The 16,646-nt window shown below is 37.7% G+C and overlaps 1 protein-coding gene across 2 annotated transcripts in view; it reads right to left on the bottom strand.

Annotated features, from left to right (window-relative positions):
• Positions 1 to 691: 691 nt before the first annotated feature.
• Positions 692 to 16,646, bottom strand: part of LOC136844454 (transcription elongation regulator 1-like) — a 21,001-nt gene continuing 5,046 nt past the window's right edge. Inside the window, exons 2-5 of one of the 2 annotated variants that reach the window (XM_067113704.1) lie at positions 5,617 to 5,716; positions 3,979 to 4,368; positions 3,092 to 3,259; positions 692 to 2,808 (exon numbers count right to left, since the gene is read on the bottom strand). In XM_067113704.1, coding sequence (XP_066969805.1) covers positions 2,326 to 2,808; positions 3,092 to 3,259; positions 3,979 to 4,368; positions 5,617 to 5,715 — 1,140 coding nt within the window. In that variant the 5' untranslated portion in view covers position 5,716 and the 3' untranslated portion in view covers positions 692 to 2,325. The remainder of the gene's footprint in view (positions 2,809 to 3,091; positions 3,260 to 3,978; positions 4,369 to 5,616; positions 5,717 to 16,646) is intronic. The other variant, XM_067113705.1, reaches the window with a different exon arrangement.

The following is a 16,646-nucleotide window of genomic DNA, read 5'->3' as shown; positions in this document are numbered from 1 at the left end:
AAATCTTGAGTTGAGTGCAAGGAAGCGTTTGAAGATATCTAATTATTAATAAATTAAAAGATTGTATTGGATAACGCCAGGATTGCTTTGAGATTTCATTTGGATTCGTATATCCCGAAGAAGAGTGGTTCATGGACTCAGCTAGATTAGTTAGTAATTTTTATTTTAATATAAAACCCATGTTATGTCATTAGGAACATCAATTTCGAGATGTTTATTGAATCCTTATATTTTCACCGATCCCGAGAAGAAATTTTGTTTGATGCGTGAAAGGTTTCACCTAACTTTGTTAATTGATCCAGGTAAGCAGAATGGTAGCATCAAGATTGAAGTCTGAAGTCATTCAGTATTTAGGCTTTTACGAAAAGAAAATAACTCTTTGTTGAACATTTTATATTTATAACAAAATAAGATACATTCATATATATATATATATATATATATATATATATATATATATATATATATATATATATATATATATTAATTTAAAAATTTAAAACTCTTTACACATCTGAAGAAATAACTTCATTCAAACATATGTAGATATTTTGGTTAGTCATTAATGTGTGTGCATGCAGTGTTTGCTTGTGTGCATATATATAATATATAATTATATATATATATATATATATATATATATATATATATATATATATATATATATATATATATATACTGTATATATATATATATATATATATAATGTTGTGAACTGTTAATGGCCACCTGTCTAATTAACGAATAGCGCATTTAATTTCACAAACCTAGAAACTGAAATTATAAATATAGCAGTCTTGAACAGAATGTCTGTATACACACATATAGTAATGGATATTAATAATGTGGTAATCACTCAGCCGAATAATATAATCCTTTGACATTTTTTATGTGTATCTTCTGACATCTTTATTTTCAGCGATTATTCTCAATACTTATGGCACAAGGTTCTATACCTTACAGATTATTTAATATTACGGTATTACCTTTATTCATTTTCTTTTCCTTTTAGTGATTAAAACCGTGTTTTTTAATAGTCTGTGATTTAGATTTTCAATAAGCTAAGGTTTCGAAACCGAAACCGTCATTTCTGTATTGTGTACGTCTGATTCGGTAATGTTAAGTTAATAACTAAGTGCATTATGACAGATGGATAACATTTAACAGTTAATGTAAAAGGATAGTTGGTAACACTGTATCAGTTAGACCATTTGGAACAGCCAATGTCCAAGTCTGTGAATGGTGAAAATTATGTTCTCTGAAAACTCCGCAAGAAAATTAGAGGACTCTTCGTTATGATTATTCGCTATTTACATTATAACATCTATCTTTCAACTAGATTTGTGAAAAGGGAAAATCGACATTCGTTTGGAATCTTAAGAACTAGAATAACTGAGGAAGCGTATCTCGGCCACTGTGCGTTCTCGACACCTTAAGTGTCAACTTCTACTGAAACGTTGCAAAATTCAACTTTGATCCGTAAATGGTAGGATCCCTCTGCTAAAGACTCTAATTCGACGATGGCTGGTTCGCTCCGTTTCACAATCGAGAAATTGCTTTGTGTTTAATAAGCCTGCCTAACTCTGTGTAATTTTTAGCCAGTTTGACCTCGGTGCCCTTATTCCAGTGTCCTATGCCATAATCCTTACTTAGTATTGATTGTGGTTGGAGATATAATGATGAGTTTTGAATGTAATTTCTTAAATAAACACCTCACTTCTCTTGGTGACTTTTCAATATCTGTCCATTTGATATTACTTTCCCTGTCATTTTTATCATTGGAAGCATTGTCCTGGTTTTTTATTGCTGATTGTATTTACGTAGTTACCTTCAAGCCCATATCTTTGTCAGACATCATTAAACATTATCACGAACTACCACTTCCACCTGTTTCCTCAGTAGCCGTTACCATTTAGTGTGGGTGTCCTGTCCTGGTTGTATCAGCAGCTATCCTTGATTTCCGAGTTCCAGCCGTGTTACCTACCGTAATTTGCATTTGGAGAAATCGCAACCAACCATCAGATGAAGCTGAAAACTCTATTGTTTACTTGATACCAGCCATTACAAGGTGTCCGTAAACTCGTCACCATTATCATAGAAGTGTCTGAAAACTCATTAACCGTAATACAGTGACCAGAAACTCATGATGAATCATCGTAGAGGTATCCAAACTCACGGGTGTCCAAACTTTTCTCTCATCATGGAGGCGTCCGAAAACTTGCAACTTGCCAATCGTGTATAAACCCAAACTTCCTTCCAGAGACGGTCAAAGTGAGCGCATAAAACCAGATGTTACCAGCCATAGTTTCTAAGCTCTTGAAGGCATTAATAATAACCAGGCATGGCGGCGGGCGCCGGGGCAGCTACGGTTGGCTGCTGGTATCCTCCCCCTCCTCCTCCACCACCACCTCCGCAGGGAGCTTGAACTGTCCTCACAGCCGTACTGGTAACCGTCTGCGTAATGAACTGCGGAACTCTCTGAGTCTGCGTAATGACTTGCTGACTCACTACCGTGGAAGTTATCGTCTGCGTGATGTAGGAGAACTGAGGAACCTGCTGAGCCTGCGTTTGCGTCACTGTCTGCGTTATGTACTGCGGCACAGTCTGCGTCTGCGTCACAGGGTTGTTTTGAACTTGGTAGCTGGTGACGGTTTGCGTGATGAATTGGTTTTGCGTTTGCGTGACGGTCTGGGTGATAACCTGGTTCTGGAATTGCGTGGAGGTGACTGTTTGTGTGATGTAGTTCGTAGAAAATTGCGTTGCCGTGCTGACTTGGAACTGCGTCGTGGTCTGGAAGACCGTTTGGAACTGGAAGAGGAGAGAAAGCACGAGAAAAAATTAACCTCAAAATTGAGAAGATTGTTTTTCATGATAGTCATTACATCAGAATTGATTAGTATCATTCGGTAGATTATAAATTAATAATCTCATCAAAATGAAGAACTTAGATTAGCAGAACAATTATTGTAACCATGCTCCCAAACAGCCCGGTCTACCCTAGATCAATATTAGCAACGATAAGAGCAGTAATGCTATATCACTGAAATCCTGCGATGGAATACTAACGATAAAATGATTGCAGTCTACTTACTTGAGTTTGGAACTGCGTTTGAGTCTGGAATTGAGTCTGCGTTTGCGTTATATACTGCGTTTGGAACTGTGTTTGTGTCTGAGTTATGTACTGCAGCTTGGTATCGGTGATGTAAGCTGTCTCGGTGAAGTATTGAGCCCTCGTCACGTACTGGACGTTGCTTACGATCTGCAGCAAGGAGAGGAATGTTTAAAGCGTGAAAAATGCAGATTTTAAAGTAAATGCCCGTCCTCAATTCATTTAAATTTGGGTATCTCATTTACTGAAAACTTGGGATTTGTGAAAGAAAGAATCTAAGGCTTTAAATAAATGGCAGTTAAGTTAACATGTGCTAAGATGAGTGTACGGATGGTTAAATCAGTTATTGAAGCGAATGCTTCTCACATATTACATGACAGATGAAGGGGGCATAATAAGTAGATTTTACTCTGCAACTTGAAGCTAAGTTTCATGGTCGAATAATGACTGATTGACAGCTATGATCGCTCTCTTTCTCTTTTAAAAGACAAAGAGAGAGAGAGTGTGTGTGTGTGTGTGTGTGTGCTTGAATGTTTATCAGTAGATGGATAATCAGCTTCGGATTTTGAAGCCAAAGAGATCAAGAGCTCATATTTCGCAGGCTAGAAAGAACATTCAGAATTATAGACTCGAATAATCATGTACACTTTAGGAATAACTAATGATGGACATTTGTCACGCAACCCGTGAAAAAAATGGCTGCTTATATAATGTGTAGAGAGACATTCAAGGGAGGACCTGTAGAAAAGTAGATAATCAAAGACAATAGTAAACTAAATTCAAAATAATGGTATGAACGTAAACATGTTAATTTAATATATACCCATTTTATATTATACTCTTATATGTAGGTATATATGGAACAGTACCTCGGTTGTAGTCTGAATGATGGGTGGCGCCGCCGAAGTGACGACCTGTTGCTGGACGACTGTCGAGGGGAAATATTGCGTCTGTGTGATCTGTGAGTAGATGGTCGTGGGGAGCGCCCTCGTTCGAGTTTGGATAACCGTGGTGGGGATGAACCTGGTCGTCGTAACCACGGAGTACTGGGTCTGGGCATTGCATCCTTGGGCTGGGACGTCGTTGGGCCCTCCTCCTGGGAGGTCGTAAAGACTCGAGGGCACGGACGGTGTCAGCTGAGGAAAGTTCGCAGGAGGGAAGTTAATGGGTGGTGCTATAGGACCTGGTGCTGGTGGGAGGCCGTAGTTGGATGTTGGTGGTGGTGGGGGTAGGGGCGGTGGTGGTGCTGGTGGTGAATTCTGCAAAATTGTATTTTATATTTTGTGTTAGATAAATATTTTCTTCTTTTTTGTTGAATTTTGAATCCATTCCGAGTTCTACGGCTTCGTCCAAGCCTTTCAAAAATTCAGATTGGAAGAAGATAAGGTTTTAGCTCAAAGATGCGTTTTGTTACAATGAACACGACATGCTAGAAGTCGATGAAAATATTGCTCTTGAACGGAAATACATTCATTTAATCATTTAATTATCTCAACGTTAATCATTTTTATTTAACTAAGAGTAAAATCAAAATTTTTTTAAGAACGTAGGACCAAGCCTCGTCCAGCGAAAATGTTAGGGTGCATCCGCACTGCAGTAAAACATTTCATAAGCACAGACATCACAAACAGGTTGAACTCGAGTTGACTTCTTGGTAGTCCTAACAAGTGCTTCATACGATTATCCAGCAATGACGAAAGCTTCGTTCTCCACTTGGCTTTTTTTTTAACCTGCTTGTTATATGTATGCAATAGGGTACCGACCTGTGCTTGGGACATATTTTACTGTAGTGTGGACGCACCCTTAGCCTACATTACAATTAGACTGACCAGAAAAAAAAAGAATTTGGGGAAACGGAAAAAGATCAGTGACAAGGAGTGAGATTATATACATACACAAACATACATACAGCTATAAATCTATCTATGTCTATCTGTCTATCTATCTAGCTGTCTGCCTGGCTGTCTATATAGGTGTATATATATATTTATTTATTTGGGTGTGGGAAGGGGAAGATTGATCGTCATTTTTCTGGTGTCAAAACAAGGTTTCCTGACGGCGAACGTCAAGTGATTCAGGATAAAATTGCATATAAAGGTATAGAAAGAAATATATTCGTATGAATTAAAATCTACACAGTTTTCTCGAAATACTGGGAAAAATATAGAATAATGATAAAATTTAAAACTTGGCAGAGGTCTAGCCATTACATTGTACCACTACGCAGATAAATAAGTGAATATATCGATTAGTCAGGTTTAATGTAAAAGATCTGTCTCGAAACTGATTTAAAACTACGTACATTATCTCCCGTCCAAGAATTGAAGAGAGGGCGCACTTGGAACGCTCTCCTTGATTTCCAAAATCTGGGACACTTGCCAAGCATGTGTCTCACTGTCAGAAGGAGCAAGCAATCTGAGAGAGAGAGAGAGAGAGAGAGAGAGAGAGAGAGAGAGAGAGAGAGAGAGAGAGAGAGAGAGAGAAGCAAAGCAGGAAAATGAACTTACTGGAGGGGGAGGCCCGTAACTTTGACTCAGGCCAAATTGTGGTTTTCCTTGGATAATCACCGACTGCACCAGCAGTAAAAGAGTCAGCGCGTGCAGCATCCTGTAGGAAAGGGAGAAAGAAAAATAATTTCGTACGAAAATGAAAAGAAAATACACGCATGCATAAATACGTTTGTATGAGCGCGCTTGCGTGTGTTTATCTTTGTGTATTCAGGTAATTGCATTTTTTTATATTTACGTACCTAGTTTTATGTAGCTGTGCATGCATAGAGTGATGGATACTTAGAAAATTACAGACACACACACTTATATATACATATATACTGTATATGTGTATATATATATATTTATTTATCTATTTATTTATATTTATATATGTGTGTGTGTAAAGTACATGTTTGAACGTTTGTTTGACTGATACAGTTAAAAGCTTCAATAAATCGAATGTGTATTTTCCTCTTTGTCTGTATCCCTCAATTAGAGAGTAATATCTTAACGAAATTGTTAGGTATTGATGATTAGACATTCCCCGTCACTTATTCAGTATTGTTCTTCAGTGTGTTTTTCCCAAATTTATTCGGATATAACTTATGTTGTAGACTTAGCATTAAGTAAAATCTAGCATTTCTAGGAAGTTTCTTTTGAATTTTAATGATTTTGACGAAGTACTGCATCCAAGATAATAGCATGTTGTAGGTTAAGTTAAGTATACCTTAGTTTTACCAGACCACTGAGCTGATCAACAGCTCTCCTAGGGCTGGCCCGAAGGATTAGACTTATTTTACGTGGCTAAGAACCAATTGGTTACCTAGCAACGGGACCTACAGCTTATTGTGGAGTCCGAACCACATTATAGCGAGAAATGAATTTCTATCACCAGAAATAAATTCCTCTAATTCTTCATTGGCTGGCCGGAGACTCGAACTCGGGCCTAGCAGAGTGCCAGCCGACAACTCTACCGACTCATCCAACGAGGAACTCAACATGTAGGAACAAATAGCAGTGAATCATACAGTGATGTTAAAGATCATTCATTCTTTAGCCATCGACAGCCATCTCATGGTTGTGTCACTTTAATTGTAAAATGAGGAATTTTTTTGCCGTTTAATTCAAAGATAACTAGTTTATGTTTATATGTATGTATACCAGATTTATTGATGGCTTGCAAGGGATGAAGCACCTTCATAGTGAAGGACATTGGTCCTTCATTATTTAGGTGCTTACTGCACTGTTAGGGGATGGGATTCAGATATCGTTAATACGATTTTCAGAGAAAAGTTATGACATCAGTGATTCAAATTGTATAGCTTACCGTTATAAATAAAAACAAGTCTTTTTAGTGGAATATTTTCATATTGTCTTATGAGAAGTACAAAAAAAAATTTGCCTTTTTATTCTTAACGCAAAAGGTGGTGTTCGAATCATCCAGTTTTCTGATATCTTGGTAGCAGAAGCCTCTATTAATATTTTGTAATTAATTAATACTCATCTCTTGGTAACTCGCAACTGTACCGAATTAATCACGACGTGCAGCTTTATCGCAATATAACTGTCAAGTAATTCACAAACGTGAGGTAGTGATGAATCTCTCTCTCTCTCTCTCTCTCTCTCTCTCTCTCTCTCTCACTAGAAATGCAAAATTCACAGACTTTCTCGTCCCACGCCTCAGTTCCCCTATGATATTAATGGTCCTTCTTTGAGAATGACACTGAGGCGACGAAGAACAGCCATCCGGCTCCGGATTTCACGCCTAAGCTCATCCATCCTAAAATGTGGGTTTTCTCTCTGAGAATGATAATGACGTGCAATACCGGTAAAAGTTAATGCAAACGTCCCTCCCGGCCACGGCTCCGTTATTAGTTATTCTTTCTGACTACGAGGCCTTTGCTTCGTGGACTTTCGGCGACGGCAGCTGTTGACCTTTTATACACACTCTTCCTTGATGAATTATGGTTTTAAGTGCTTCTTAAAATACTATATTGGTGAAGAAACGATCATAGTGATGTTTCCGGTGCATTTCCGCATTATTTCGAATGTTTTGCGAACTTGCATCTACCAAAGAAATCGGGAAATTTTGTTTAGAAAGTTGGTAATCAATTACACTGCTTTTCACTTATCTTCCACCTTTCTTCTTGGACATCTGTTATGCTTTTATAACGTCGGTCAAAACAAAATGTCAATGAAAATCGTCTTATAAGAATTCCGTTTTTTCTGCCCATTTTTAAAGTTCCCTTTTGAGATCTTAGGGTTCCGTCGCATTATGTATGGTATAAGCTATATGAGCGCATAGTATTTTAACACCCCCCCCTCTTCTCTCTCTCTCTCTCTCTCTCTCTCTCTCTCTCTCTCTCTCTGTATAACAGTTGAACTTAAGGACATATTTTATGTCGGTTTTATATATAATAACAGTTGAACATCATGTAAATATACAAATAACTTCTCACTAAAATGGGTGAGAATTTACTGGTACATTCTCACCAAAGACACATATTTATAGGTAACTGTTAGTCTGTCCTGGTTTATCAGGTGTTCTTTTGCCATTGGTTTATTTTGCTATTACACCACCACGCATGCGGTTCATTAATACACGCAGGTGCACCAGTTTTACACACGACCTTTTTGAGCTTTCACAGAATGAGAAAAATATACCTCATTCATATCGAATTCACTTTCCCTATGGATAACATACGTGCAAAGTCAATAACCCTGACCAGAATTCGAACAGCCGGTATAACCGTTATTTTTGGTACTCAGTCATCTTAGATGGATACCTTGTGCAAAGAGCCTCCACTTCATTTGCATTTTTATACACTCACACAAGAGGCTCATCAGACATTTGTCAGTCGCCCTTACACTCACTGAACCTTTCGTCTCCATATAGCATTCATACTCATGCTTCTGGATATTAAGGCCCTTCTTTCGAAGACTTCTTTGACTCCATCTGTCTAACCCTTACTAGGTCTTTCTCTCCGCCCTGCAAACACTTCTTGATAATATGATTGTTCTTACTAACCTATCATCTACATGACCTACATGACCAAGCCATCTCGGAACACTGATCCATCCTTTCACGCACATTAACTTTTTGGCATAATTTTGGCGGTGAGAACCATTGGAGGAATAAGTCCATTATATATATATATATATATATATATATATATATATATATATATATACAAACATTAGATACACCACACCTTCAAAATGAGCTTGGGCTGAGTTTTTGTTGTTTTGTTATTGAGTGCTGGTCTCTCAAATTCTCATGAACCAACCAGTGGCTCTGTATCTGCACTGACTGGTCTTGTGATCTTTTATTCCCAGAAATCAAATTCTGCGGATTTTCTTTCCTAGCTAAACCTTGTTGACTGTCAGTGAGTTTTTGTATATATAATACACATGCACACACACACACACACACACACACACATATATATATGTATATATATATATATATATATATATATATATATATATATATATATATATATATATATATATATATATATATATATATATATATATATATATATATATATATAGTATGCATGAGTGCACGGGTGCAGCAATAGCAGGAGGAGAAAGAGAGAAATTAAGTTAAGCAACAAAATATCGACAGAGTTATGCTTTTGGCATCCTGTGGTCGCATTAATCATCCACTAAATATTTTCATTTCTATCAGTATTTCATAAGGAATGGGTTGTTTCGCCACTAGAAAACGACGTTCGTTTAAGCATCAGTGTTGTAATGTGCTCTTTCCACACCGTCCCGTTTAGCCTAGAGTCCTGTCATCTGAGGAGATATTTCACCTTTAACATCCATTGTTGTTGCCGAGCTCATTTCTTTCTACATCCGTGTCGCCCATTCTTGAGAAAATGTAACGTGCTGATGACGCAGAGAAGCTGGTGCAGTTTTCCCTTTTGTTTTGAGCGTGAATTACAGGCATTTATAGAAGACGCTGTTGAGAATTATAGACATCAAGTAGATGAGGTCGACTACTACCGAGATGTAGAGCTGTTACGTGGAAGTGTAAAGGCTCCCGGCTTCCCCCTCTGTAGTGATTACGCAATATTTCCCATTTCGTTACACTCTAATTCGCTTTATCGTCGTTGCAGGGCTGCCATATCTCGGTGTATGACTAAATTTTAGAGTGAGCGGTAGTTTGTTCTTTAAATATTTACTGTGGCGAGTGTTAATTTCTTGATTTTTTATAACTTGCTTTTCAAAGGTTACTTCGAATGACATTATCATAATTATTATTATCGTTCATAAGATTTTGTTCCTGTTGCGGGGAACCTGCTTCACTTTTAAGTTTCCTTGAATTGCAAGGTGTTGAAACTTGGCTGGAAGAACTGAGAAAGAAAGAATAATAAGAACGTTGAATCCTTACAGATCAAACAAGAGGGAGAACAGACCCTTTTCTTGAGCAACTGTCGCGTAAAATCCTGCGACTTTCGTTTTTGTTTATGCTTCAGGTTTTTGTTTTATTCTTATTACAAATTCGTATCACCTGGAGCTACATGATATCCCCACATGCACTGGCATCGATGACCATTGCTGCTGCGGCACCAATATTTGCTTATGAATTCATTTGTCAGTTTATTCCTGGTACTGCGATACAAAACTAATTAATGTTACTGATATCCTTTCATTTTCTGTCTCAGAAATAATTTCGTACCCTTTTCGTTTTCCCTTCCAGCCCTCAGGACCTAAATTTCGATAACTAACTTAATATTTACATAGGTTACTGAACAGCTATATTTCTTTAATTTATTTCAAATAGCGATCATTCTGCATTCTCATCTTCGCTAGTAAAACGGGTTAAATTTGGCTATGGTCTAGGGTGAAATTTTCCCCCATAACGCACTAAGGTTTTATTCAGATTTTTTGGTGGGTCGCACGGCCGAGGTTTGCTAACAGCTGTCCGCTGTAGTAACCTAGTATGTTTTCCTTCAGTATATTATTTAATTAGCATTTTCTGCATGTCAGTTGGCGTGTAATCCAAGATATCATATGAGGTGTAAAGTACAGTATTTTTAATAAGATTGTCACCGATGTGTGGAATAAAGCCAATTTTTCGAAAAAATGAAAGCTGCTTTCCGGTTTGCCTTATTATCAGCTTTGCGGACCATTTTTGAATCGCTCTGATCATGCCATAATTTCTGAAGGAAATGGATTCAAAACAATACACACAACTCAGAATCCGTTGCTCATGTAAATTGTTTCGGATTTGACGTTTATGCTAATTCATTTTTAGGTCTGCTCACTACACTGCATATTGAACACACACACATATATATGTGTGTGTGTGTGTGCGTGTATGCGTATGTATACTAATGAAGCAAAATAGCTATATACAAAATCTTAATATCTTCAGATTTTAGATCTCAAGCTCGGACTCTTCGGCCATTGACCTCAGGAGGCAGCCGTGGCTTATCGTTGTCAGGAATCGGTAGCTAAACAAATAAATTTCAGTACCTCTACCTCGTAATTGCTGTCAAAAGAAGGCTTTTTAGCTAAATTGTATTGAAGAAGGTTGGTGAAGTGGATGAACAATGCTAACAAAAGTCATTGTTCTTTGTTGCCTTCAGCATAACCACCGGAACAAGCAAAGAGTTTGAATTTTTGTTTACCTGCAGTCAGTGACGATAAGAGACAATAGTCCCCTCTCTCTCTCTCTCTCTCTCTCTCTCTCTCTCTCTCTCTCTCTCTCTCTCTCTCTCTCTCTCATTTCCAATAGCAACAAACCAGCCCCTTCGTCAAAGAGAGGAGGCAAAGAAGAATGTCTAAAGCACTGAGTATCCCACTGAAAATTGAAGAAAGAAAATCATCAAAACACCACGGAAGTAGTGGCTGAGGAATACGCACGAACCGGTTTTATTTTATTTGTTTTTTTCTTCGGCATGCTCGTAAGGCGTATACAGGAAGATCACGACAGATCACCCTCGCCCCTCTGCTCATCGCATTACTTTCACGTCTATGAAACCGGTTTTTCGAAGGTTATTGTGAGGAAGAGTGAATGCAGGAATGGGGTAAGAAGAAAAAGGACCATAAGAAGATGGGCAGTACTTAGCGGACTGAAGATGTTTTTGATCCAGTTATGCAGTTGAAGTAGAGAGAGAGAGAGAGAGATTTCCCCAATGCGTACAAGCAAATAACTTTTGCGTTAAAAGCTATTGCCAGAGGATGTTCTCACGTTACAAAGAATTCTGTCGTGGTAATCTTTCGTCTTAAGAGTATGTCATAGCTTAATAAACAAAGGTATGACTATTACTTTTTCGTGAAAATTTGCTGCAAGAACATACATTATGTGAAGTGTTGAGTGATGATCTTAAATGTTCAATGTTCTGCTTGTTTTTCGTGTCTTTCTCTCCATGAAAGGAATTGTAAATTTTTTTATTCGAAATTACACGAATTATTACATTTTGCATTGAAGGTATCAAAGAAAAACTTGATCTCTGACCTGTCACTCGTGACCTGTAGAGGAAAGTGCAGGTGTCTCTGAGAGGAGTTTACTCTTCCAGAAAATTTTTCACAATAAGGTTAAGTCTTGATTTCCAGTGTAGTTCCTCACAAGCACTCTAATCAGGCAATCACCAGGTTACTGCATGCCAGTTTTTATGTAGCAGTGTTTATATTTCCAAAGCCACCATAAATTAAAGAGCTATATTCTTTAGTTTTTTTCCTGTATTTTGCGGCCATATAATCAATATATATATATATATACTGGAGAAATGGAAACTGCAGATTTCCGTAAAATCATCGGTTTCCTAATGGTTTTAAACATTCAAAACCAAAATCCTGAAATCATTTTGTTTTTTGTTAATAATTTTCTATTTTTGTCTACAATTCATGTTTTTATATTTTTGTTCCTAGATATGTTTGCGTGTTCTGAAGCTTGTGCCCTTGTTCTGTTATCGCTTTCTCATGGCAGACGTATGAGCCTCTTGGTTTTAATCTCTTGACTTTTTGTTGGTGGTCTTCTTGCTTCGTTCCATTCCCATGCCTCATCTTTTAGGTCATGGCCAGAGGGTCCATTTTAGGTACAAATGTTTTGTCATTTCGTGTAATTATCTGTAGACATCCACTGTTTTTAGATCTTTACTGAGCTGATATAGGCCCTTGGGTTTTGGTTTGAAGGGGTCCTTTCAAGAGAAATTTAGAAGCCATTGTACGCTTTTGTCTCGATTTTTAGATTTCATTAAAACTTATATAATTTTATCACCAAGGATGAAAAGAGACGGTTAAAATTGGATGTTACGTGCTAGGTTTCAGTAAGTATGGTACTTCACCTCATCAGATGCTGTTAAGTTCTAGTTGATGTTAACTGGGACAGTGACAGATTCTGGTCTCTCGAAGGTCGAAACATGCTCACACCACTCTCTCACTTTTTCAGCCTCTTCTAAAGTACTTGGGTCTTCAAAATTCTTCAAAATAACTCGTGAAAGGTTGAAAAGCATCTTGTTTATCCATAGGTTTTCAGTGACGCAGGGCTCATTGCCGTTAGGTGTTTCAGCCAGTTCGATAATGTTAAAATATTGCTAATGGAGCTTATAAAAGCTCTTGCAAAGTGTGGTTAGAACTTCATGTTCCCTGTAATAAAAAGCTGAGCTGCCTCGTAGATTAATTGGCGGTTATTTGCCTCCTGTTGGTTACAGGTAGCGGCGCTTTCAATAGCCTACCTGTCCTTTCTCTTTTCTCTTTACAGACGTACCTAAAATACAGAAGAGGCTTCATTACCTTGTTGTTAACATTCTCAAGCACAACCGGGACGCCACCCAAGGCCATGTCTGGAACAAGCGTTGGAAAAAAGTAAAAGTAGTAGTATGTGTTTTTGCGTATCTGCTTTTGAATGCAGGGCATTGAAAGTTTGAAAGAAGACGCTGTTGACCTCATGACCTGCCCGACTGTTTTTGACCTCAGGGTTTCGCTCATTCCGACGTAACCCATTTATCTAAATTTCTTGAAAGGAAGAAGCTAGGTGGTCATAATCGTGCTTTTACGCAGGCGCTGTTATGGCGGGAGGATGCGTCACTTTCTACTGTATTACAGCTTTCCTTTTACACGTTATTTTTTTTATAGTGTATTTCATGATTTCAGTCCGATCAGTAGCTCATATACCGTACTGTTGGTATTTGATATCTTGCGGAAATTTCGTGTTGTCCCATATATCTTTTAAAGAAAATAGTCGATTTCATATTTCCATGAACAGCTAATGGAACACTGAGATATGCGTTCAGATGGAATAACAGTTGACCCTCATTTACAAGGAGCAAGCAACGTGATAGATATGTAGAGATCTCGGCCTAAATCTCCTGCAAACTAATTTGAAAAACCCCTTACAAAGTCAAGCCGAGGCATGTCAGTAGCAAGATTGCTTCAGTGCGTGCAAGCAGAAGGCCAACAGTCTTACCTGACGCAATCAACTTGGACCTCTATTTGCATACAAGATGAAAAGTGAAACGTCTCCCTTTCAGTTTCTTTTGGACCCTATTGTGTGGCAAGAGAAGTCGCTTTCGTGACAGATTCCTCGAAGGGATGCGCAACCAAGACGCCCTGTCGCCCTCCTGTGACTGAATGTGCGTGGGTTGGGTTTATAACGTTGTCGTCGGTGATTTATAGTTTCTCTCTCTCTCTCTCTCTCATGCGTCATCTTTGTACGAGTTCGTATGAAAGAATTCGTGTCGGAGTTTAATCCTAACGTTTTAGATTTTCTTTTTGCATACTGTTAGTTACCGTGTATACTGTATATTATGATTTCACGAAAGTGTCACCTAGAATGGACTCAAAAAAGATTTCTGATATGTGCTTGATGAGAGCCAGATGATTTTCACGATATTGTGCTTAAAATTGTACCGAGATAAATTTTTTGTAATGAATGACTGTCAGACACACTCTCCCTCGGGAAAGTTCAGTTTGACGAGCAATTTCAAGTTAATTTCCAAGATTTTCTTTTTTGTAACTGGAAGAGCGGCGGTACTTTCATTTTTTTCCCAAGCAATAGGGATTCGAGCTTTGATTTATGTCTTAAAACCAGGCGTCTTAGGGCCATTCGTTAGAGGTGGATTTTTTTTTACTTTTTTATAGTAGTCACAAAACAAGTAGGTAAAATCGCCATTTAAGAGAAAAAACCAGAGCAGAGCGGTAGGTGCATGATAAAGTATGAATGAAAACATATAAGATACTGAAATCTGGAGCTGTCTTAATTTCAATAGCAAATTCGTTAATTAAGGCTGATTGGGGGCGAAAAGATGTAATTGTATCACACATGGTAAATGGTAAGGCTCTGTTGTGGCGGGTTCTTGTCCACTTAGAGTATTAATTAATATTTATATGTTAATACCATTGTCTTTGTCTTTGTGGAAGACAAAACACCAAAAAGAAATGAATGGCGGAATTTCACAAAGGCCCTTTGGGTCACACGGTGTTGGAGCGCGGTGATGATGGTGTTAATACCCGACAGACATCGGGGCATTTGTCTGTTCACGCTAGTTTAGGGGGATTTCGAATCATTTATAGTGGAGTCTAGACTTATTTTTGTATATAGTGTATGACATTCGTGTGAACATATTTTTCATAATTCTCTACAGTGGTTGAATTCTTTATTTTTCTTCAATAATGTGTCTTCACAAATATGTACAGTATTTCCATCACCTATATGCAGCTTCGGAGACCATAGTAAAGTGTAATGTATTAAACCCTCTCTTGATTCCGTTACAATTCCACATTTTATGCCTTCTTTCCTGTCCTCCTCTCTTCGGCTAATAAGTGCGTCGCACTATTAAATGTCCAAAACTAGAGATTATAGAAAGTTAAACGTAATAAATACAAAAACGATCTTGCGTCGCGCGACGCCTTGATTCTTCAGATAACTTTCAGATAGGCGTTAAAATTTCTGAACTGGCTGCGTCTCTTCCGTGGTAATGCAAGAAAAAGATCAAGATGGACGAGTTTTGTACTGTATGATGATGAGTTTTGTGTAGTCTGTGTTAATAATTACGTATATGACGTAGTGGGCAGTTCCACGAATATTAAGTATCTATAAGGAAAAAAGTATTTTTATTATTTTTGGGAATTCTTTAACGCATTTTCTTTCTCGTGTAGCTATGTAAATACCAAGTATTCTCTGTTTGCATTTCCAGTGAAAACAAAAGTAATAGATTCTAAAAATAGCAAGATAATCCATCAGTAGTTCAGCTACGTTTTCATTTAGATAGAAAGTGAGATGGAGTACAGCGAAGGTAAGAAGGCCGGTGCGTTTAAACAAACTTTGAGGCTGAAATTCTTTTTTGCACGAAACTCCGCGGCAACTTATTTTTCCGCTCTTAAACCGTGGTGAATGAGCTTATAGATGGTATCTTTTAGCACGAGTTTTCACTTTCATTCAACATTACGAAAGAAAGTAACGAACTAGGATTGGTTTGTCATCTTCAAGAAACTGCATTGCTATCCAAGTCTCTCTCTAAATACACACATACACGTGGGTGTGTACAGGGCCGCTGGGCGAGTAGTTTCCCCATATATATATATATATATATATATATATATATATATATATATATATATATATATATATGTGTGTGTGTGTGTGTGTGTGTGTGTGTGTATATATATATGTATGCATATATATATATATATATATATATATATATATATATATATATATATATATATGTATGTATATACAGTAGATACATATACATATACATATATATCTCTCCGAAGAGTTAGGAGACCGTGAGATTCTCAGCACCCCCTGCCCATTAAAGGAGGTAGGCCAAAGGAGACGTGGTTGAGGACAGAGGCGGGAAGCAGGAGATGAGGGTTGGGAAGATCTTCAGGAGTTAGCCCAGGACAGATTTGGTGGCGTGAGTTCATCGAGGCCGCATGCATCCCCGTGGGTGCCACAGGAAATGATTGATTGATTGACTGATATAACGCCGAATTGATCTGATTTTCACTTTCTGGAGATGGTGTCGACTACATATTCCTTATTCCTTGCTTATGTTTCAGATTTACTGGATTAAATTTAA

This window comes from Macrobrachium rosenbergii, chromosome 12 (assembly GCF_040412425.1).
Source record: "Macrobrachium rosenbergii isolate ZJJX-2024 chromosome 12, ASM4041242v1, whole genome shotgun sequence".
NCBI classification, from domain to species: domain Eukaryota; kingdom Metazoa; phylum Arthropoda; class Malacostraca; order Decapoda; family Palaemonidae; genus Macrobrachium; species Macrobrachium rosenbergii.
This window is presented reverse-complemented; position numbering and strand designations above follow the sequence as displayed.